The sequence below is a fragment of the Equus quagga genome, chromosome 1 (assembly GCF_021613505.1).
Source record: "Equus quagga isolate Etosha38 chromosome 1, UCLA_HA_Equagga_1.0, whole genome shotgun sequence".
Classification (NCBI taxonomy): domain Eukaryota; kingdom Metazoa; phylum Chordata; class Mammalia; order Perissodactyla; family Equidae; genus Equus; species Equus quagga.
This window is the reverse complement of record NC_060267.1, coordinates 74,705,696-74,728,189: the sequence shown is the minus strand read 5'-3', so window position 1 is coordinate 74,728,189 and position 22,494 is coordinate 74,705,696. Positions and strand designations below refer to the sequence as shown.

The window sequence follows — 22,494 nt, the reverse complement described above, 5'->3', positions numbered from 1 at the left end:
ACAAATCTCCCAACTGCTTTCTAGCTTCAGTTCCCACCCCCAGACTCCCAAGGAAGTGGCTATGTGGGGATGGATGTCTCCCAGCTCCTCTCACTGGAAGCTTCCACATCCCGGCTTAGGCCCCACTGAGACAAGATGTTACACCACAGAGGAAAATGGGCTGGATGTGTTATTTTCTTGTATTGAGATTAGCTTTTACAAAATACGAGTAGGAAAGTTTTATGTCAGAAACCTAAAAACCAGGGTTTCTGTGTGTGTGTGTGTGGTAGGAGTGGGGGAGGGGTACTTGCAACTTAATTTAATTCAGCAAATATTTGATTGGTTATATATACAAAGACCTGTGCTAAGTGCTGAAGGGGATATAAAGATGAAAAGAAGATTGTTCCTTCTCCCTGGGAGGCCAAGTCTCGTAAGTTTATTCATAGGGGAGATGTAGCTAGCCTTGCGGTATCTGGGGACTTATGGTGTAAGCTACCATTTTTGCTATTGCCATCAATTTCAAATTATCATGCCTCGAGTGGGTGTCATGATCTATCTGGGGAGGTGTCGAGGATTAGAAAAGAACCATCACGGTGTCTTCATTTGTGTGTATTTATTTATGAGTGTTAATTTCTTGCATTTACTTGAAGTTTACAGTATAAAGTTTTGGTGCAGATAAAATTTTCTTTTATTTTTTTGTTTATTTTGGTGAGTTTTAGAGGAATTTTCACACATTTGCACCTACCCTACCTCCTTTCTCTTATTGATTGTAATAGTTTGCCTACGTTAATGATATTAATCTTTTGTTGGACATATTACACCCCCCCAGGTTATTTACTCTTTAATTTCCTGTTCAATATCCTTTGGGACATTTAGACATTTTAAATTTTCATGTAATCAATTCTATTGATTCTTTTTATAGTTTCTGCCTCTGGTTGTGCCTTCCCCACCCTGAAATCAGATCAATTCTTATTCTCTAATATTTTCTAATGCTTCTTAATAGTTTTGCTTTTCACTTTTAAACGTAGACCCGTTTAGAATTTGCTTTGATGTGTGGTATAAGACTAAATTTACATGTTAATTTTTCCCACCAAATGGTAAGCTAGTTTCCCATCACTGTTGGATAGACTGTCCATGTCACACGCTATATTCTCACTTATTTATTTGAGTCTCTTTCGAGACTGTCCAGCTTCTTCCATTGCTTTGCCTGTCCTGTGCTTGTACCTTACCACTTCAATTGTTGTAATTTTATAATACATTTAGTGTTTTGCAGGACAGGTTCTCCTCATTGCTTTTCTCCTTAGTCTTCGAAGTTTTCTCACATGGTAGCCCCCATATTTTTCTTCGTCATTTTCTTCTGGTAGAGGATGGACATTCTTGGCACCTAGGAATGGAAATGAGGGTCTCCCTTCTGGGTCTTCCCCATCTCACATACCCAGGGTGCAAGAACTACATTCTCTAGCCCAAACGCAATCCATTTCTGGCCTTGGGTCTGATTTGGTTTAAATCAGTAATAAGGCTAATGGAAAGGAGAGCAGATCTGCCACGGACAGTAGTTTTGGGGACCGGAAACAGCACCTTGGAAAATACGCCTACAAGTTAAGGTTATTTAACCTCGAAATGTGGCTAAGAACCAGACTCATGAAGTTCAGGCTTTTACATTGGAGAGAAAAAGTAAGACTGTTTAAAATCTAAGATGGGGAAGGCCTTAAGCAGGCAGAGCAGAAAATGGTCTAGAAGCCACATGTCGATGGAGTCAACCAGATGGGAGTGGCACATTGAGAATTGCGAGAATGATGCTAGACTGTAACGAGCAATGTGGCCGCCGGCCTTCCTGCTCTGGGTCGGCCTGTGGGTCGGCCTTCTCCAAGCTGAGTGAGCACTTGGTTCTGCTCTTACTGAGGATGGTGAGAAGCCAGGTGGTTTTAAAAGGTTAGCCAAGAGATTAGAGGAACTAGAATTATTAATCTCAGAGAAGAGCAAACAGAGGAATAATTTAAAAGAGCCTAAGGCCAGTTCGCATACAGAGAAGGATGAACAGTTAATCTCCCTCGGGGCTGGAAACAAGGTGTGTGATAAAACCACTTACTTTACTGTGACCATACAGCATCACAAATGAAGGGGCATATCGGGGATAGCATGGAGGGCTGAGGGCAGAGAGCTCCAACTGGATGGGGCACATTCCCCTGGGGGCCCTGGTAGGGGCATTTCACACTCAACTCACCTTCTCCCCATCACTGCTGCTGGAACCTAGTCATTGTCCTCCTCAGGGGTGTCACTTTGGGAATCTCTTTCTGGAATCCTCTTGGAAACAGCATACATCTTCAGCATGTTTGTGTGAAGCCTTGACTGTAAGCAGGGGCTGTTCCAGGTGACCTCGTAGGGTCCCTGGCAATCCCACAGGTTTAGGGAAAACATAATCTATGGAACACATCTAGGTGACTTCAGAGGAAATTCTACCTTTAGCACTGTTTAATAAAAACTCTAGGGGACTCTCACTCTTCCACCTTGTCTTAGATGCCTGGGTTTCCTGGTGGTCTGCCCTGGGCCCTCATCTCTTTTTGCCTGCATTTATACTGTCCCTCTGGGCAGCTCTCACTGTCAGCTCTCCCACTGACGGCCGGCTCCATATCGCCACCACAGTTTGCTCCTGAGCTCTGCACCCGTATTTCTAGCTGCCTGCTGGATAATTCTGCAAGCATTTCAAACTGACCGGGTCTAGAAGTGAGCTGCTTCTGTACTTTCCCCCAGACCTCAATGACTGGCATGACTCAACTGCCAAAACCAAAGCCCAGATTCCTTCCCCTTCCTTATCTCCCACTACATTCTGTTCCTCTCTCCCCTGAGCGTCTCTCCCATCTGCCCCTCTTTTCCCTTCTGGGTGCCATCACTTGCTTCACACCTCACGCACTTCTTACCCAGCTTCTAGACAATTTGGTGCTTATGCTCTTTTGCAATTCATTCTCCAACCAGCTGTCTAAGATGTATTTCTAAAATACACACCTGCTAAGAATCTTCAAATGACTTCTCATTATTTCCAGGACCTCAGAGCTGACCTTACCCCCGCCTCTCACTTTATTGCCTGCCTCTACCTGGCTGGGCCTCAACTTTTCGGCCCTTCTGAAATACTTGCAGTTCTGTCTCTGACCTCTCTCCCTCCCACCTCCTGCCCCGACACATATCTGCTTCTATATTTGGTGGGCTCACCGCCTGGGCCTCGTCAGGTGTTCTTCCTCTGCACTCCCACAACACCCTGTGTACAACTTTATCATAGCTCTAAGCTCTGCGTGTCTCCACTATTGGTCTCTGAGCTCTTGGAAAGCAGAAATTGTGTCTTTCATGACTGTCTCTCACAGCCTCATATGGTGTCTGGTGCATAGAGGTGGCTAATAAATGTGTGTTGCATTGAGATAGATAAATAACAAATTTATAGAGCTTTAAAAACTAGGCAGACCCACATTTTTATTTATTATCATTTGGGCTGAGGGTTTCTACCCCAAAGCTGTTTTCTAAATATACACAAGAGTAAGATAAGGATCAAATGATGTTTTATTGTTGGTAAAATTGGCTTTGGGTCTGAACCTTCCTCCCACATCTAAATTTTGGACCTGCCTATGGAGAAATTGAATCTTTGGGGCAGATGTAGACCTGGCTTCAGACTTGCCTTGACTCATGTTTGCCTAGTGGCTGGAGAACGGGAGCAGAAGAGAAACACCTGTCCTGCATGCAGGCTGCCCCTACCCTGCAAAAAAGAAAAGTAAAAAAAAAAAAAGGGTGAGACCACATGGGAACATCAACCAAATTCCAGCTGTCTCACAAATCAGGGGGGTAGAAAGACAGGTGGAAGCTCTTTTCCTAGTATTTTGGAGAGGAAAGTGGCTATTGCGTGGGCCAATGTAGGAACACTAAGAGGGGGAGAAACTGGTTGTCTCCATGAATCTCATACCTTGATAGCATTGTTGAGAAGAATAAATGAGACGAGGCTTATACAGGACACATCTAGAGCGTTTGGTTAGTGCCCAATGCATCCAAGCTGTTAGCCAGAGGCAGAATGGCAGCTGGTGCCTTTATACGGTCAATGTAACTACCGGTTAGATGCCAGAACACTGGCGTCAGCCAATCAGTATATTCTCCTCCCAGTGGAAAGTCTCTTTGGGAAATCTGGTTCCTGGGGAGAGCAAAATAAGGACCGAAGGCTGTGTGATTATAAAGGATCTAGAATGATATGCTGGTCTCCCCCACCGAATAGGAACCCGTCCACCAAGTAAACTGTAATGCCCACAGCATCCACCCTCTGGGGCATCACTTCCTCTTCTTCCTTTTTTTTTTAAAACAAATTTTTTTATTGTGTTAAAATATATAGAACATAAAATATATCATTTTAACCATTTTTCAGTACACAGTTTATTGGCATTAAATACATTCACAACGTTGTAAGTCATCACCACTGTCTACTTCTAAAATGTTTTCATCACCCCAAACAGAAACTCTGTTGGCCATTAAGCAATATCTCCCCATTCCCTTCCCACCCCCTCAATCCTTGGCAACCTCTAATTTACTTCCATCTCTATGAATTTGCCTGTTCTAGATGTTTCGTATAAGTGGCATCATACAATCTTCGTCCTTGTGTGTCTGGCTTATTTACTTAGCATAAAGTTTTCAGGATTCATCCATGTTGTAGCATATGTCAGAATACGCTCATCAATTCTTACATTAAAACTTTCCCTTTTTTGCTGAGGAAGATTTGCCCTGAGTTAACATCTGTTACCAATCTTCCTTTTTTTTTTTTTGGATGTGAGCCTGCACCGCAGCATGGCCCCTGACAGACAAGTGGTGTAGGCTTGCGCCCAGGAACCAAACCTGGGCTGCTGAAGCGGAGTGCACCGAGCTTAACCACTAGGCTGCCAGGGCTGGCCCTAAAACTTTGCTTTTGATGGCCCCACAAGGATCAGTTTCTTTGTGCTTCTGCTTGTTCTTGATTGTACCCCTTTCTCCTTTTCAACATGTTTTCAGAGCCTCCCCTTCCAGAAGCAGTCTTTTTCACAGTGCATGGAGGGCCTCTACCACGCCTGAGACTGAGGAAAGCCAAAGAGAAAAATGGACCCATCAGGTCAGTAGTGGCCCCTTTTCTGTGGTTGCCCCATGATCCCCTTGGAGTGTTTTGGAAACTTTGCTTTCAGTGAGAAGGAGACTTCATTTAGGCAGCTGTACTTGAGTAGTTGGGGCAATATAGTCAGGGCCTATTTTTATGTTTCTTTGGGCATGGACTGAGCCTTTAATTCCAATCAGCAGCATCCCCAGTGAATCGAGAGACTTCTAAGGGACCAGAGACAAGCATTTGGGCAGCTTAGCTCAAGAAATCAAATCCATTGCATTGGTCATTGGACAAGCATTGGTTGAGTGTCTATGACATGCCAGGTGTTATTGTTTATACCCATATCTCTATTCATAGCCACATCCGTTAGTGATGGTGAGTCAGGAGCATTCTTTCATTTACCAAAGACAGAACATATGACCCCTTATTTAAGGATGATCTTGGGGGGTGTGTAGTGGTTTCTGAAAGGGTCATTTGGATAATTCTTTTAATTCATTCACGTATTGAGTTATGGGCAAGACACTGCAGAGTTAACAACTGCTTCTTGGATTCTAGATGGCATTAGGATGGAATTAATTCACCTCCGTTGGTGGACTACAAGGTGTTCAGTTAAGCATTTTATTTACAAAGGTCATGATAGGATTAGGAAAGCAGAATTATTCCCTGTTTTAGAGAGGAAGTTTGAAGTTCACCTGGAGAGACGAGCAACTTGCTCACAGGAATAAGTCAAGGAGATGGCAATAGCATCGCCATTCTTGACTTAACCTACATTGCCTTAGGTCTCTCTTGACCCTCAGTCTAATGACCCTTCAGTATAATCAAGGTAAAAATAAATGTGAGATATTATAAAATTATAAAAAAGAAAGTCTGAAGATACTATTTGTATGTCCATTTCTAATGAAATGTAGGCTTTTCCCGCCTTTCCATGAGCTTAAATTCAGTAAATGCTCAGAAGTCTTTCCAGGCATGGCTATTGCCTAAACTGTTCTGTTTCTTGATTCTTAACAAGTTACTGGAAGGTATTGTAATTCTGTTGCTATAAAGAGAGCAGAAGTTGTGATATCACTGCCTGAGAGAATTTGCAAGAGCAAATGAGATATTTAAGCCAAATCATTACGTAAGGCAGAAAGAAAAGCCAATGACAGTCTAGCTTTGTGGTTATGTGCCAGCCAGTGCCTCCAAAACAGGAAGTGGAGATCCATGAGTCATTCAAGGGAGGGTGGTGACAAGAAAGAGGGGAGAAGTCATTCCAGAACAGTCATGCTCCAAACAGCCACAACTGCTTTGCTAACGTCATCAGGCTAATTACCAGCAGGTGAATGGGCAGTCTCCTCAGCCTGTCACCCTGGTTTGAGCTGGGGGTAGCAGCCTTGCCAGTGTGAGACAGGCCTGAGTCTGCTTTGCGCATTGTTAGGGGGCGGTGTGCTGGGGCACACGGTTGGCCGGGTGCTCTGGGACCAAGGCTCCCTTCCTTAGCTTGGTGATCTTGGGCACATGATGGAGCCTGTTCCTGGGCTCTCTTCATGCTAGTGTCTCCTCGACTTGCCAGGTTATAGGACTCTTTCTCAGCAATACAAATTCTCCGACTTTACTCCTAGAGATTTTGATGCAGGATGCCTGGGATGGGGGCTGGGAATTTGTATGATTATTAAACAGCTCAGGTGATGACGATGATTATAATGCTAACCAGGGAGACTACTTTATGCCCCGTGAATGGGGCCTCTTGTGGCCTGTACAGAACCAGGTGAGTTCAGGTGAGCCTTGAACTTGCCCTTGAACACCACCACCTACATGGAAAGATGAGCGGGATTTGAAGCTGTGCCTATGGACAGCATGGAGCTGCTGCAACATTTACTTTCTTACCTGTGATTCATAGGCGTGTCTTCAAATCCCCAGGGAACTTTGCTGTTAGAGGTGTTTCCTTGTAGTCACTGGAGGTTTAGTAAATGTTTGCTGGTGGTGGCCATGACCACTCCTTGCCCTGCAGGCTTGACTTTGTCCCTTTTATAGAAAGCCCTTTGCTGAGGTGAACCCAGACTTTGTGGAAATCAGGGCCCTGAGGACACCTAGGAACTTTGGGAGCCTGCTGGGTGGATACTTTCCAAACCCAACACCTGCTGTGGGGGAGGGCTTCTTTTCCTTAACCTAGTGACTCAGGAGCCCTTAGGAAGCAGGAGATGGGGCAATAGGAATGTGGAACAGCAAGAGGATAGTTCTTGGTAAAACAGAATTACGTGGCCTCATGAGTTTTGGAAATTACCCTAATCATATTTGGCGCTGAAGCGTGTTGTTCCTCTTTATTGAAATTTCACCTCAGGAAACCTGAGTGGGGAGTCAACCATAGCCAAAGAACTGTGTACAGATTTCAGAGTAAATCATCTAAATCTCTGCTCTCAGGCCTGATGGAGAAAGCAGCCGTTCCAACGCTCCCTGTCCTAGAGGCAGGAGGTAAATGCGAAGTAGATGGGAATAAAAAGGAAGGCATGATTCTTCCTCAGCGGATTTTTATTCTTACATTTCCCTTCACTGATAAGTTTTCTATTTGGTGGGATAAATAATACTAAAACACGTGGTACAACGACACCTGATTGCTAGCGTGTTTTTAAGTCCACGTTTACAGAACAGTGTCACAATGCACGTATAACATTTTCCCTCTCTGGCTGTTTCAGGATGTTTTCAGGCTAGATTGACTCATGGTGACTTTACACGCCTTTCTTCTCGTTTATTTCCCATGAACTTTGGTGTCAGTCTGTGAACCGGAGGGAATGTAAGTCATAAGTCACATGAGTTCTGCTTTAGGTTGCCATGTGATCTTCTGGAGCCTTTCTGTAGACTTAGTACATTAACTCCTGTGGGCAGTCGGCTTCCATGTGACTGCTAAGCCCTTTCCACAGCTGGGCTTTATCTGCCCACGTGAAAACCACTGATTCGATCAGCTTTATGACTTGTATGCTCAGGGCCGGGATACATGCAACCGCTTCTCCCAGCTGAAGAGGATGTACTTGGTATCCATCTGCAGCCAGAACTTGAAGAGATCCCTTGCCTGGTGTCAGCTGGCATTGACCCTGTAGGTTAAAACTGCAGTTCCGTGACTCTTAGAACTGTCAGGCTGTAAATCCCATGTGGGCAAGGACATTTTCTCGTCCAGTGTTGTATCTTCAGTGCTGAGAATAGTGCTTATCTTATAGCAGATGCTCAGTAAATATGAATACATGAATGAATGCATCCCCCAAGCAAGAGTCTGATAGACATTTTCTTTTTTCTTCCAGTTCGTATCAGGTGTTAGTGCTTCCTCTGGCCCTCCAAAACACATTTTCTTGTGATTCTGAAGGGACTACCTCATTCTTTAGCAATGCTTCTGATGCTGATGGATATGTGGCTGCAGAACTACTGGCCAAAGATGTTCCCGATGATACCATGGAGATAGCTATTGGAGACAGGCTGTACTACGGGAAATATTATAATGCCCCCTTGAGAACAGGCAATGACTACTACATCATATTACGAATCACAAGTGAATGGAATAAGGTATATTTCTTTAAAAGCTCTTGTAAATTTTATTTTCTTCTTCCCATGAAATTTCAATGTTTAAACATTTGTTTTCCCAGTGTTTGAGATACACACTTTGTGTCATAACCATAAAAATGTGTGGAATACTTTGCCTTTATAAAGGATGGGCAGGTGAAACCTTTATGGATGGTGGATATTCTGAACTTCCTCGGGGACCTGGTTGGATCTGCGTTTGGACTGACCTGGTTTTGTTTCTTCCTCTTAAGCTCCATGAATGCCCTCATCCTATTGCACTGCTGAAGCCTGAGTTGGAGAACATCTAGATTGCTCTGTCACTTCCCTGTACTCCTGCCAGACTGCTGACTCCTCTCATTCTCCTGAAAGTAGGAGGGGCAGGTTAAGCTCAGCACTGCCGTGTTTTCTGTTCCTGTCGCTTCCTTGGATGTTGCATAGGCCCTACTGTCTTCTCCCTTGTCCTTAGGAAGGCTATGTTCTTCCAGCGGTGCTTCTTTCATGAAACATAGAACTGAATGATCATTACATAATGAATAAATATAATGAGCTGGACAAACAATAGTAAGAGCTGGATCGTTCAGTCAGGGATGGAAGGTCTTCTGAAGAACCATTTTGATGGTTGCCGTAGGAGATGTTTGGTGTAAAAAAACCCTGCAATTTTTGAGTGTATAGTTTAGTAGTGTTAAGTATGCTTACAGTGTTATGCAACCAATCTCCAAAAGTCTTTTCATCTTGCAAAACTGAAACTTTAGGGGCCAGTCCCGTGGCCGAGTCATTAGGTTCATGTGCTCTGCTTTGGCGGCCGGGGTTTCCCTGGTTTGGATTCTGGGCACGGACATGGCACCGCTCGTCAGGCCACGTTGAGGCGGCGTCCCACATAGCACAACCAGAGGCACTCACAACTAGAATATACAGCTTTGTACTGGGGGCTTTGGAGAGAAGGAAAAACAAAACAAAACAAAACTGAAACTCTAGCCATTAAACAACTTCCCATTCCTCCTCTCCCAACAACCCCTGGGAACTACCCTTCTATTTTCTGTCTCTCTGAATTTGACTTCTCGAAGTTCCTCATATAAGTAGAATCATACAGTATTTGTATTTTTGTGATTGTCATATTTCACTTAGCATAATATTCTCAAGTTTCCTCTATGTTGTAGCATGTGTCAGAATTTCCTTCCATTTTAAGGCTGAATAATATTCCATTGTATGTATATACCACACTTTTTTTATCCATTCATCTATAGATGGACACTTGGGTTGCTTCTATCTTTTGGCTATTGCAGATAATGCTGCTGTGAACATGGGTGTGCAAATATCTCTTTGAGTCCCTACTTTCAATTTTTTTTTTTGGTATATACTCAGAAGTGGAATTGTTGGATCATATGGTAATTCCATTTTTAATCTTTTTGAGGCACCACCATGCTATTTTCCATAGCAGCTCCATCATTTTACATTCTCACCAACAGTGTGTAAGGGTTCCATTTTCTCTACATCTTCCCCAACACTTGATATTTTCTGTTTTGATAATGGCCATCCTAATGGATATGAGGTGGTATCTAATTATGGTTTTGGTTTGCGTTTCCCTAATGATTATTGATGTTGAGTATCTTTTCATGTGCTGTTGACAATTGGTATACCTTCTCTGGAGAAATGGTTATATAAGTCCTTTGTCCATTTTTAAATATTTTATTTTTTCCTTTTTCTCCCTAAAGCCCCCTGGTACATAGTTGTATATTCTTAGTTGTGGGTCCTTCTAGTTGTGGCGTGTGGGACGCCGCCTCAGCACAGCTTGATGAGCGGTGCCACGTCTGTGCCCAGGATCCAAACTGGCAGAACCCTGGGCCGCCGCAGTGAAGCATGTGAACTTAACCACCTGGCCACAGGGCCGGCTCCCCCTTTGTCCATTTTTGAATTGAGTTATTTATTTCTTTGCTGTTGAATTTTAGGAGTTCTCTATGTATTCTGAATATCAATCCCTTATGAAATATGTGATTTGAAAATATTTTCTCTAGGTTGCCTTTTTACTCTGTTGATAGTGTCCTTTGACGACAGAAGTTCTTAATTTTGATGAAGTTCAATTTTTCTGGTTTTTTTCTTTTGTTGCCTGTGCCTTTGGTGTCATCGCCAAGAAATCATTGCTAAATTCAGTTTCATGAAGCTTTTCCTCTATGTTTTCTTCTAAGAGTTTTAGGTCTTATATTTAGGATTGATGTATTTTGAGTTAATTTTTGTGTATTGTGTTAGGCAAGGGTCTCATTGCATTCTTTTGCATGTGGATATCCAGTTTTCCCAGCACCATTTGTTGAAAAGATTTCCCTCCCCATTGAATGGTCTTGGCACCTTGTCAAAAATCATTTGACCATGCAGCCACTATGGAAAACAGTATGGAGATTCCTCAAAAAGTTAAAAATAGAAATACCTTATGACCCAGCCATCCCACTACTGGGTATCTATCCTAAGAACCTGAAATCAGCAATCCCAAGAGTCCCATGCACCCCTATGTTCATCGCAGCATTATTCACAATAGCCAAGTCATGGAACCAACCTAAGTGCCCAGCAACTGATGATTGGATAAAGATGTGGTATATATATACAATGGAATACCACTCAGCCATAAAAAAGGACAAAGTTGTCCCATTCACAACAACATGGATAGACCTTGAGGGTATTATGTTGAGTGAAATAAGCCAGACAGAGAAAGACGAACTCTGTATGACTCCACTCATAGGTGGTAGTTAACATATAGACAAAGAGAACTGATTGGTGGTTACCAGGGGAAAGGGGGGTAGGGGGAGGGCACTAGGGGTGAAGTGGTGTACCCACAACATGACTAATAATGATGTACAACTGTAATTTCACAAGGTTGTTAACCATCATAATCTTAATAAAAAAAAAAAAAAACAGATATCCCAACTCTCTCATGTTAGAGGTGAGGACACAGAAGCTGGGAGTAACTAAGTCATTTGCTGGACCAAGGATACACAAGATTTCGGATTATCTGCTACTTGCACGTTTTGAGGCATCAGTTATCCTGGGGGCAAAAGTTTTCTATATGTGTAAATATAACTTGTCATATGCTAATCCAAAATATGGTTTATTATAAAACAAATCACTTTAGGGGGAACTATTTACCCTATGAAGTGATTCATTTAGATGATGTCTATCTGCCATTAAAATAAAATTTAATTTATGCAACTAAAAAAAATAACAAAAAAACAAAAACAAAATCATTTGACCATATATGCAAAGGTTTATTTCCGGGCTCTCTATTCTATTCCTTTGGTCTATATGTCTGTCTTTATGCCTGTACCACACTATTTTGATTACTGTAGCTTTGTAGTAAAATTTGAAATCAGGAAGTGTGAGTTTCCCACTTCCCCCATTTTTTTTCCCTTCTGTGTATCTGTCCCAATAAATAGCTTCACCACGTTCCCAGTTGCTAAGACAGAAACCTAGGAATAATTCTTGTCTCTTCCCTTTTTCTTATCTTCTTGTCCAGTCCATCATCAAACTGTGTCAATTCTATCACTTTAATGCTGTTTAAAATCATCCTCTCTTCTCCTTTTTCATTAGCACTGTTTAGCCTTTGACATTCCTTGTCTGAACATCAATTTTCTAACTCATCTTCCTGTCTCTTATTCTGCCTATCTCTTTGCTCCATACTACTGCCAGAATGAGTTTTATGAAATGCAGATCCGATCAAGGCACTCCATTTTAATGCAGTCGCTTCTTCACCTGGCCCTGTCAATTTCTCTTCTTTCATGTACTCAGTTCCCTAGTACCTGCCTTGTTATTTGAGGTCTCTTCTCCAATATCTTGAAATGCATCCTTCATTGGTTATTCTTGCATATTATTTTCTATTAGATGTACTTGATACATTTAGCATCAAGGCAAAATTTAGTCACATTCAAAATCCTATGGCCTTTTTAAGCTTTTCCCAGAATTTTTCAGAGTAAATATATTTTTTCAATTTTTAATAAAGTAACCAGAATGCCCAAGGTTGTCGTTTGAAAGAGAATCTCCTATTGAAGTTAGAGGGATCTTTCTCTAACCCCTGCTATTCAGTTTCCTCAGGGGAATATTTTGATCAGTTTTATCATAGATAGTAATCTCAGCATTCCTAACAGACAAATATGCATATGATAATGTGGGGAGAAGAAGAGAAAGCATCTCGTTCCAATGAGTTAGTGCGTCTCTTCTACCACGGTTGAGTTTTTATACATGTTCTTTTTGTTCTCTTCCTGGTTCTTGGCTACATTTTGGGTAACTAAGTTTTCTGGGTAAATATCTATATATGTGAAGTATTATTATATCCCAGGACTTCTCATAACCTTGCCTAAAACATGCATCACTACTTATTGCTGAACCAGGATGTGACCTCAGAATCCTTTTCCACATAGTTCTCCAGGCAGTCAATGTCAGTGACTCTGAGCTGCAAGAGGAATGAAACTTAAGGGTGTTCCTGTTGTTTACCTGCAGTGTCTGCTGTCTGAGATCTACTGGAAAGCTATAGAATTGATCCCTGGGGTCACTGCTGTCTCTGCTGCCCACACCAGTCCCTCAAACACTTGGTGATCATATGGGTGTTAGAGCTAGATGAGACTTTAAAGATCTTCTAGTCCAAATTAAGTAGTAAAACCCTGAAACTTGGAGGGCTAAGGTGTATTATTTAAACTTACATCATGTGCCACCTAGTTAAGCGTGTTGCTGTGTTTCCCTTTATAGGTGAGAAGATACTCCTGTGCAGTTTGGACTCAGGTGAAAGGTAAACCTATTTTCTGCCTGAGAATGCTGTCCTATTTCTCCTCTGTGCGATCTGTGGCATCAAGTGTATGTTAATGAGATTTCTTTTTAAATTGTCACAGATGATGGAAACTCATCTCATACTAGCTTAAGCAAGAAGTCATAGCTGAAAAGAATGAGGGGGCGGGAGCTTATAAGGTCAAACCAGAGCAAGATCCTGGGGACTCCAGGAACTGGGGACCTGGGCCTCAACACCATGAGTGGAACTCTCCCTTTGTGTCTCTTGTCTCTGCTCTCTGTTTCTAAGTGTGAGTTGGCCTATTTTCTTCTACTGTAGACCATTTGGTGGGGAGGGATGGGTCCCAGCTGCCCCAGCTCAGTAACTTCAGTGGAAACAGAAAGTTTTTCAATTCAAGGAAAGAATCTTTTCTCCTAGGTTAAGTGACTCTGTTGGGTGAATCTGTTGGGTAAATGTTAATAGGAGATGGGATACTATGATTGGCCTGCCTTGGGTTTTGGGCTTCCTCGTATGGCCGGTTGGGGGCCGGTCAGTGCGATTGACAACCCCACCAGAGTTGCACTGAAAGGGAGACGTCACCCCCTTCAAGAAGAGAGGCATAGAAAAACATGTTGGCAGACCCAAACAAAGAGCTACAACAGTCAACTACTTTCAACCATTTGGCTGCTGAGTGTGTCCACACACATACATATATACTGTTAAGAAAAACACCCTCCATTAAGAAAGTGGAATTATCCTCCATACAATCAAAATGGAACCCTAGTGGAAGACAGCTCAAAGGTGAGCCTACTGCATCCAGCTCCAAGACCAGGGAATGATCCTTTTCTCTTGATCAAATCCAGATGTGCTTCTCATGATCCATTTAGCAATCTGTGACAAAATGGCAAATCTAATCATTCTCAAACCACAGTATATAATATGAAAGAGAAAACTGGGTAACCACAATAAGTACTTCCATTTAGAAAGGAGGAAAAGATAAAGTGCTGTGCAGTGGTCAGGGGGCCCATAACAATGACCGCATCCTGCTGGACAGGAAAAGCAAGCATCCTCTGCCCTGGCAGCAGAATGGGTCTCTTGGTCAGTCCTTTTGTCTGCCTCGGGCTCTGCCTTATGGGAGAGGACCCTTGTTCGTTTCCTCCAAAGCCGCACCTAAGAGATGCAGCGAGGAGGAGTTCTGCTGAGTGCTGCACAGCTTAAACCTTCTGCCTCACACTGGCAGTTCTCCGTTATGCGGGCCTGGCAATTACTTTAGAGATTGAGCAATCACAGGTCCTTGTGTGCCAGGCTGGGATTTCCCTGGCAGGACATTGCTTTAAACCCACAGGCAGCCAGCCAGTGGATTTGATTCCCAGGAATTCCATTAGTTTGTCGCAAATACCAGAAATCTTGTCAAGTTTATGACCTTTGAATCTGGACCTTTTCCTTGTGGTTTATGAGTCCTAGCAACAGCCCGAGGAATTCTGGCTCTTAGTCCAAATATCAGTTTAACCCTTTACATCCTGCCCCTTACCCCAGAGCAGCATAAAACAATAGGCTGGGGTGGTGAGGAAGCACCCACATACCCCTGCTTCCAGGAAGACTCTAGTGGATGGTGCTTTACAATGGGGGTTTTGTTACTCTGTCAGTAGAGGGTAAGGAGCAGGAAATGTTTGGGAGGGACCTAGAGAATTAGGCTTCCTTCATTTGTCTGCTTATCTCCTAATCATATTTTCCATCTTTTTGGCTCTACTCACACCAACTTCAACCAGAGTAGAGGACGTGGCTTTCCAACTGAGCAAGGCCCATCACCTGACCATCAGCCATCTTGGATTGCCATTGCCAGTCATCAAGGGCCTCTCTCTCTCTCTTTTTTTCAGCTTTCTTGAGATGTAATTTACATATAACATTGTGTTAGTTTAAGGTGTACAACGTGATGGTTTGATACATGTTTATATTGGAAAATGATTACCACAATAAGGTTCATTAATACTTCCATCATCTCACTTAATTACCATATATAAATATATTTGTGTGTGTGTGAGAACATTTAAGATCTACCCTCCTAGCAACTTTCGAGTAGACAACACAGTATTGTTAACTATAGTCACCGTGCTGTACATCAGATCTCCAGAACTTACTCATTTATAAGTGGAAGTTTGTGCCCTTTGACCAAATTCTCCCCATTTCCCCCATCCTCCAGCCCCTGGAAACCACCATTCTAGTCTCTATTTCTATGAGTTCAGCTTTTTAGATTCCACGTATAACTGAGATCCTATAATATTTGTCTTCCTCTGTCTGACTCATTTCACTTAGTATAATAAGTGAGGGCCTCTCTTAACAAAGATGTTTCCTGTTATGTTTCTGCATGCAGATAGACTAAGTTATCTTTCCTGGAGTTTAATGAAGGCCGCAAGAAACAACCACACATTCCAACATTTGGGAATTTTTCTGCCAGCGCTTTCCTTAAAACTTTAAGGATGGGAATGGAGTTCCCACAAGGAAAAGAGCTTTTATCAGAAGAATGGTGATAGGCAAGCATCCTGGCTAGCCACAGAAAATAGCTTCCAGAATCCACAGCTTTTAGCAACTATTTGGTATGATTAGCAAGCACTCAAACTGGGTTGAAGGAATGGCCAAAGAGCCAGCTGCAGTCATTCTGCATGATTAAGTTAACAGGGAGGATTTTCCTTTGGAAATATCGAAGTGGCTTTTGGCAGTGCCTTCCCCTACCTCTCAACTTAAGAACCAGTGTTGAAAGAGAGTTCCAACCTTTGAATTCAAACTCCTGGAAAGCTCTGGAGATAATAGAAAACCCACTGCTGTGTTGAAATTCTGAAGGCAATTCTAGCATATATTTCTGTATGCACAAAGTTTACCTGTGTTGTGCCTTCATCTCTTTCGGTTTCTTTTTGCAGACATTCTGGAGGCTGCCATTTCAGAAAGTAATTTGGAAAGAGTGAAGTTCCAAATTAGTCTTGAAATTGTTCCAGTTCACTTATGTGAAGCAACAGCCCTGTTCTTGCCTTTGCCCAGCGCTGAACTGTGCTATTTACCTTTTGCAAGTTGCCCCTAAAAGAGCATTGTGATGATTACCAAGGAACCAGGAGTCAGTTTGATGGGAAATGCAAAGGCCTGGGCTTCCTCGCCCTTTATCAGCTGAGCATCTTTGAAATTATATTTAACTTGGCTGGTTCTCAATTGCTTCTTCCTGAGGTCTCTGAGATCCTTTCTGGCCACGAAATACTATGAGTCTCTGATCCCTTGAGTCACAGAGCAAGGTCATTTGATCTATGTGAGATGATAAACTATTCAGGGGACATTCTTCAGTCATAAGCATGAAACCTCTGAGTCATTAGTGACTACTCCTTTCTCTTTTGCCTTCATTTTGCCCCTTGGGCAAACCTCTCTGATAGGCCTTGATATCTGTATCATGGATGACTAGCACAGTTTCCTTTCTCAACCCCCCTCACAAGCGTTCAGGGTTTCCCTCTTCACTCTAGCCCACACGCTACCACCTGACTCATATTTCTAAAGCGCGGCACTGATTTTCTTATTTCCCCTGACAGTTTTTCCATAGTTCTCCATTATCTTTTAGTCTGGTCACCCAGGCCTCAGTTTGACACCAACGTAGCCTTCTAATTGCATCACTCATTCTTCTCCGTTCAGACTGATGTGCCAGCTCTTCTCTGGATGTGGCCCTTGCTTTCTCTCTTTATCTTTGCTCATATGATTAGTTGCTTATTTGCCCCCGGATTGCCCTATACCCTTCCTATAATCTCTGTTTATTATAATCCCACCTGTTCTTCAAGGTTAAAATCAAATGCTGTCTCCTCCTTGAAGCATTTTTTATTTCCTGCATGGGCCAGGATCTCTCTCTCTCCCTCTCTCTAGCCATCCTGCCATACTTTCCAGCAACAGGTACACTCGTCTTGTCTTACTAGACTTCATACCCTTGAGGGAGAGCACTGGAAGAGCCGGGGCAGTGCCTGGCACATGGTAGGTGCTTAATCAGCATCTATAGAATTGGATTGAATGATTACCAGGGAACCAGAAGTACAGTTTGATGAAAAATTAAGCTGAGTGCAGTACTATCAAATTAAATAAGCCAGAGAGGATTTACATCAAGATAGAAGCCTAGTGTGTGGGTACATGTATGTATATGCTGTGTATATGTATGTATACACACAGACATACACATACTCATTTTAAACCTTCATAATTGTGGTAGGCAGAATTCTAAGATGGCCTCACAAGTTTCTGGCCGCTGGTGTACACCCACCTTCTCTCAGTTATTCATTCAAAGGCTATTCTAGGTGTTGCTGTGAAAGGATTTGAAGAGTAGTTAAGGTCCCAAATAAGGAAGTTATCCAGATGGACCTGACCCAGTTGCATGAGCCCTTTAAATCTGGGTCTAGAGGTCAGCGATAGGGGAAATTGGAGATTCAAAGGGAGAGATGGATTTGACATAAGGGTTTCTCCCGCTGGCTTTGAAGATGGAGGGGACCACATGGCAGGGATGCCGGCAGCCTGTAGGAGGTGAGCAGCCCCTGGCTGACAGCCAGTAAGAATAGGGGGCCCTCAGTCCTACAACTGCAAGGAACTGAATTTAGCCCACAACCTGAATGAGCTTGGAAGCGGGTGCTTCCCCAGACCCTCCAGAGGGAAATGCGGTCCACCTGATGCCTTGATTTCAGTATTCTAAGACCCTGAGCAGAGGACCCAGTCACAATGGGCCTGAACTTCTAACCCACGGAACTGTGAGCTAATAAATGGGTGCTAGCTGCTAGGTTTATGGGAGTTTATTAAGCTGCGATAGGAAAGGAATTGGATAATGTTGCCAATTCATCAGCCTTTACTTATCTCTAAATTAGTTTTCTACTTTGATCTCCTTTGCCATCTCCTACTCTGCAGGGAATTCAAGTGAGGAGACCCTAGAATAGCACAGAGAAATTTAACACACTAAATAGAAGTCACGGTGCTGATTATTTGTACCTTTTGGAGAACAGAATTGCTGCTTTCAGGAAATGACCCTGCTTGGGTAAAGTCATGAAAAACTGTCCACAGGCATAGGAAATCCTCAAGCTGTCACAAAGTGTGAGGGTAGGAAAAGGGCCTTTCTAACTTGCTCTTCAGCACCTGTGATATTTCCACTAGTGAAAGTGTTAAGATAAGCCCAGAGAAGCCCCATCCCTCCTCCTGAGCATTGTCCCTCTTCAGGGAGCCACCCCGAAGAGAATGGTGGAGTTTGACCCTAATGGAGCTACTTTCTCCAAAAATGAGTCACTGGGAATCTGGGATATAGCACATGATTCACTCCCCTGGGTTTCTTAAAAAAGAATATTCTACGAGTGATTCAGAAGAAAAATAAGCATGATTTCATGACATGAGAGCGTGGAAGGGAGGGTAACGAGAGGAAGGCAAAGCTCTAAAAAATGTAATTCAAGTTGGCCAGTTGTAAATTTTCTCAGTAAGGAATTAATGGGGGAAGTCCCTAATGACGTCCCTATGTGGCTACACCATGAGCACTCTTGGTTAGACTCACTGAGGTTTTCACAGAGTACATATGCAAAGTAGAGAAAAAGACATATAGCCAGGAACTGTACTGTCAGCAAGAATCATGCCCGGAGCCCAAACCCAAGTTTCGTTATGCAGAATAAATAAAGATGATTTTCCAATACTTGCATCTAGAGTAAGGAATAGTTGGGCCCTCTGCTTAGGTGAATGATGCCCAGTTCAGGGATGGTCAAGAGAAAGGTTCCTCCACTCCTACTTTGCCTCTGTCCTGTCGGTTTGTCAGGGGATGTTTGAAAGCAAGAGAAGAGCGAACTGCCCTACAAAGTTAAAGTCTTCTGACCTGGATTAAGCACATTCAAGCAGGTTCATACAATTTGCAAATAAGATGGATAAACCTCTGCAAGTGATCTTTGAGAAATCTTGATGAAGAAGAGAAAAGTAAGAAGAGTGGGAATGGGCAAGGAACATGGAACTTTAAACAAGGGGGATAGGATTTGCAAAGTGCAGATGATGATGATGGCTTGAATTCAAGGCCAGGCAGCATGGTCGACAGATGGCCCTGTGTCTGCCTGATAGAGGAAGCCGCAGTTCCCGGCAGTCAGCACGGGAGCTTTGAGCAGACTGGGTCAGCTTGCTCTCCTTTCTGCTTGCACAGAGTCACTAGTTGGTTAGGGCAATACAGCAGGCATAATGTATTTTGACTTCTGCCAACATTTAACAATGTCCGTGGACAACGTAGGGAAATGAGGTCTGTGTGTGAGCTTAGAAACTGGTGAAATGACTACGCAAAGGTTGCTTATCAATGTCAAATCCAGGAATATGCAGGACACATGCCACTGTCTACAGTCATCTTCAGTTCAACGTTTTTGTCAATCAGTCATGACAAATATATAGACGATGAAACTATAGAGGAAAAAATATAGAGAAAACATTGATGATTAAAACTGGGAGGAATACTGGGTAGACTAGATGAAATAACCAGTGCAGGAAAGTACTAGATTCTTTTTGCTGTCTCCAATGCTGTATTTTCTCTTAAAGAAAAAAACCAAAAAACTCTGGGGCCAGTTTGGTGGCATAGTGGTTAAGTTTGCATGCTCCACTTTGGCAGCCTGGGATTCATCAGTTCAGATCCTGGGCATGGGCCTACACACTGCTCATCAAGCCATCCTGTGGCAGCATCCCACATACAAAGTAGGGGGAGATTAGCACACATGTTAGCTTAGGGACAATCTTCCTCAAGCAAAAAGAGGAAGATTGGCAACAGCTGTTAGCTCAGGGCCATTCTTCCTCACCAAACAAACAAACAAAGAAAAAACCTAACAACTTTAGTGCACAAAAGTGGCATCTCAATGTTTTAATTAGCATTTTTATTGCCTGTAAGAGAGCAGTTGATCAAGGTTTCATAAACATCTATAGTCATGTTTTATATGTGATTGACCTTTTCATAGATTTTGCTCATTTTGCTATTGAGGGATTTGTCTTTTCCTTATTAATTTGTAACACTGTCTATATGTCAACCCCTTGCTTATTTGTTATTCTAAATATTTTGCCCAGTTTTCCATTTGCCCTTTAAGCTTGCTTATAATACTTTTTGGTATACAGAAGTGTATGATTTTTAATATGGTCAGATCTCATTCTTTTAAGGTTTCTGCTTTAATAATTATGCTTAGAAAATTCTTACTTGCTTTAATATTAGGTAAATATTCACTTACATTTTGCTCTAATTTTTTTAGTTTCAGTCTAAGTCTTTAATCCATCTGGATTTTATTTTGATATATAGTATATAGTTCTAGTGATCAAAATTACTTTGTTCTAAATGGTTAGCCAATTTTCTCAACACTATTCATGAATAATGTATCATTTTCCCAATGCTTTGAAACAAAACAACAATAATGAACAATTGCTACCATCTGCCAATTGCTTACTATGTGCCGGGCGCAGTTCTAACCTGTATTAACTCATTTATTTCTCACAATAACTCTGTAAGGTACCATTGTTATCATTCCCATGTTTTTATATCATCCCTCCGTGGGGAAACAGAATGACTGCATAACTCACCCAGAGTCACTCAGTTAGGGAGTGGTGGTGTTTAAATACAGACTTGGACAACCTGACTCCAGTAGTCAAACTCTGAAATTATTTGATATAGTGGGGTCAGTTTCTGGGTTTTCTGTTTTGTTCCAATGGAGTCATTCCTATACCGATACTGCACTGTTTTAATACCTAGTAATTCAGTCAGTCCCCCAGTTTTTTTCTTTACTAATTTCTAATTTAACCCCCTCTCCTTCCATTTTATAATATGGCTTCTTAAAATGTCAAGCCCTTTTTTCTTCAGAATACTAAAAGTGGCCAAACAATATACGCCATGTTGTTCTGGAAAGTCTCTCGACAGCTTTTTCTAAGGTAATGGGTTTTGCAGGGCTCTTCAGCCAGAGGTGTGTTCCCCGGTGGCTTTTGCTGGCGCCAGCTGATTTATAGAGTCTCCGGTCAAACAAGTTGCTCTTAACCTGGCGGTAGAGATCCGAGCAGTGCCAATCAGTAGAACTTTCTGCAACAATGGAAAGATTTTAAAGCTGTGCTGTCCAATAGGGTAGCCACTAGCCATGTGTGGCTACTGAGCATTGCAATGTGTGTTTGAAATTGAGCACTTGAAATAGTATGACCGAGAAACTGAATTTTTAAACTTCATTTAATTTAGATTTAAATAGCCTCATTGTTGCTAGTGGCTACCCTCTTGGACATCTTAGATTAGATGATGAAATAGTTAAGTAGCTTGACTCGTTCTCACATGTGCCTTATTCACTGCTGGGGAAACAAGGCATGCATGTTTTGAGAGTCTCAAGTCCAGGGGCTATGATTTTTCCCCTCCAGCCCCTTCCCCCTTACGTAACAGATCTTTGCTTTTGCTGTTTTCAGCTCTTCTAAGGGAGTGCTGGATTACCCAAGGGGCAGACAAATCACATCCCTGGGGCATCGGTAAAAGGAGGGTACAGAAAAAGGAAATAATTTGATATTCCAGCAACAACAGCCGCAACAAATCATCTGGCAAAATGTGGACTTGGGTACCCTTCCTTACGCTTATTCCATAGCTTGGTGGTATTTTTATTTTTAATTCTATACATGCAGAGTCAGCCTCCAAGATCTTTTCAATGTCTGGTGGCATGATTGCACACAGAATTTTGTTCTTCCAAAGACGAACTTGAACTACTGCAGCCTGAGCTCCCATCATCCTCAGCCTGTGCAGGAAAGTTCTGGGCCTGCACCTCTGACCTCTTAGCGGGGAACATGGCCCGCTCTGCTGCAGACAGAGCTGGATTCAGATTTGCACTGGGAAGCATGGTGCTGTGGTCAAAAGCAAAGACTGGAGCCAGAAAGCTTGAGTCTGAACCCTGGCTCTATCATATACAAGCTGAGTGACCTTGGGCAAGATGCTTAACTGCTCCCTGCCTCGGTTTCTAATCTGTAAAATGGGAATAATAATAGTCCTCAGGGTACTATTATTATACTGGGTACTGTTATTATAATACCTGGTACTATTATCTTAGTACCCACTGGGTGGTTAGGAGAGGTAATTAGAACAGTATCTGGCACATAGTAAGTACGAAATAAGTGTTTGCAAATGAAGATGAGAACTTTAGAA

The 22,494-nt window shown here is 42.5% G+C and overlaps 1 protein-coding gene and 1 long non-coding RNA gene across 7 annotated transcripts in view; one reads left to right on the top strand and one right to left on the bottom strand.

The window, feature by feature from the left end:
• SUSD1 (sushi domain containing 1) overlaps nucleotides 1-22,494 on the top strand; it is a 119,987-nt gene that overhangs the window by 91,620 nt on the left and 5,873 nt on the right. For 3 of the 6 annotated variants that reach the window (XM_046644413.1, XM_046644437.1, XM_046644426.1), the window contains 3 exons: nucleotides 4,993-5,089; nucleotides 8,344-8,602; nucleotides 13,325-13,364. In XM_046644413.1, the coding sequence (XP_046500369.1) occupies nucleotides 4,993-5,089; nucleotides 8,344-8,602; nucleotides 13,325-13,364 (396 nt within the window). Of the gene's footprint in view, nucleotides 1-4,992; nucleotides 5,090-8,343; nucleotides 8,603-8,850; nucleotides 9,230-13,324; nucleotides 13,365-22,494 lie in introns of those variants that run through there. The other 3 variants (XM_046644419.1, XR_006885846.1, XM_046644444.1) reach the window with 3 other exon arrangements.
• Nucleotides 3,554-7,027, bottom strand: LOC124229304 (uncharacterized). Its single transcript, XR_006885849.1, has 3 exons — nucleotides 6,938-7,027; nucleotides 3,926-4,147; nucleotides 3,554-3,721 (listed from the first exon to the last, which is right to left on the bottom strand). It is a non-coding gene; the product is annotated as an uncharacterized LOC124229304 (long non-coding RNA).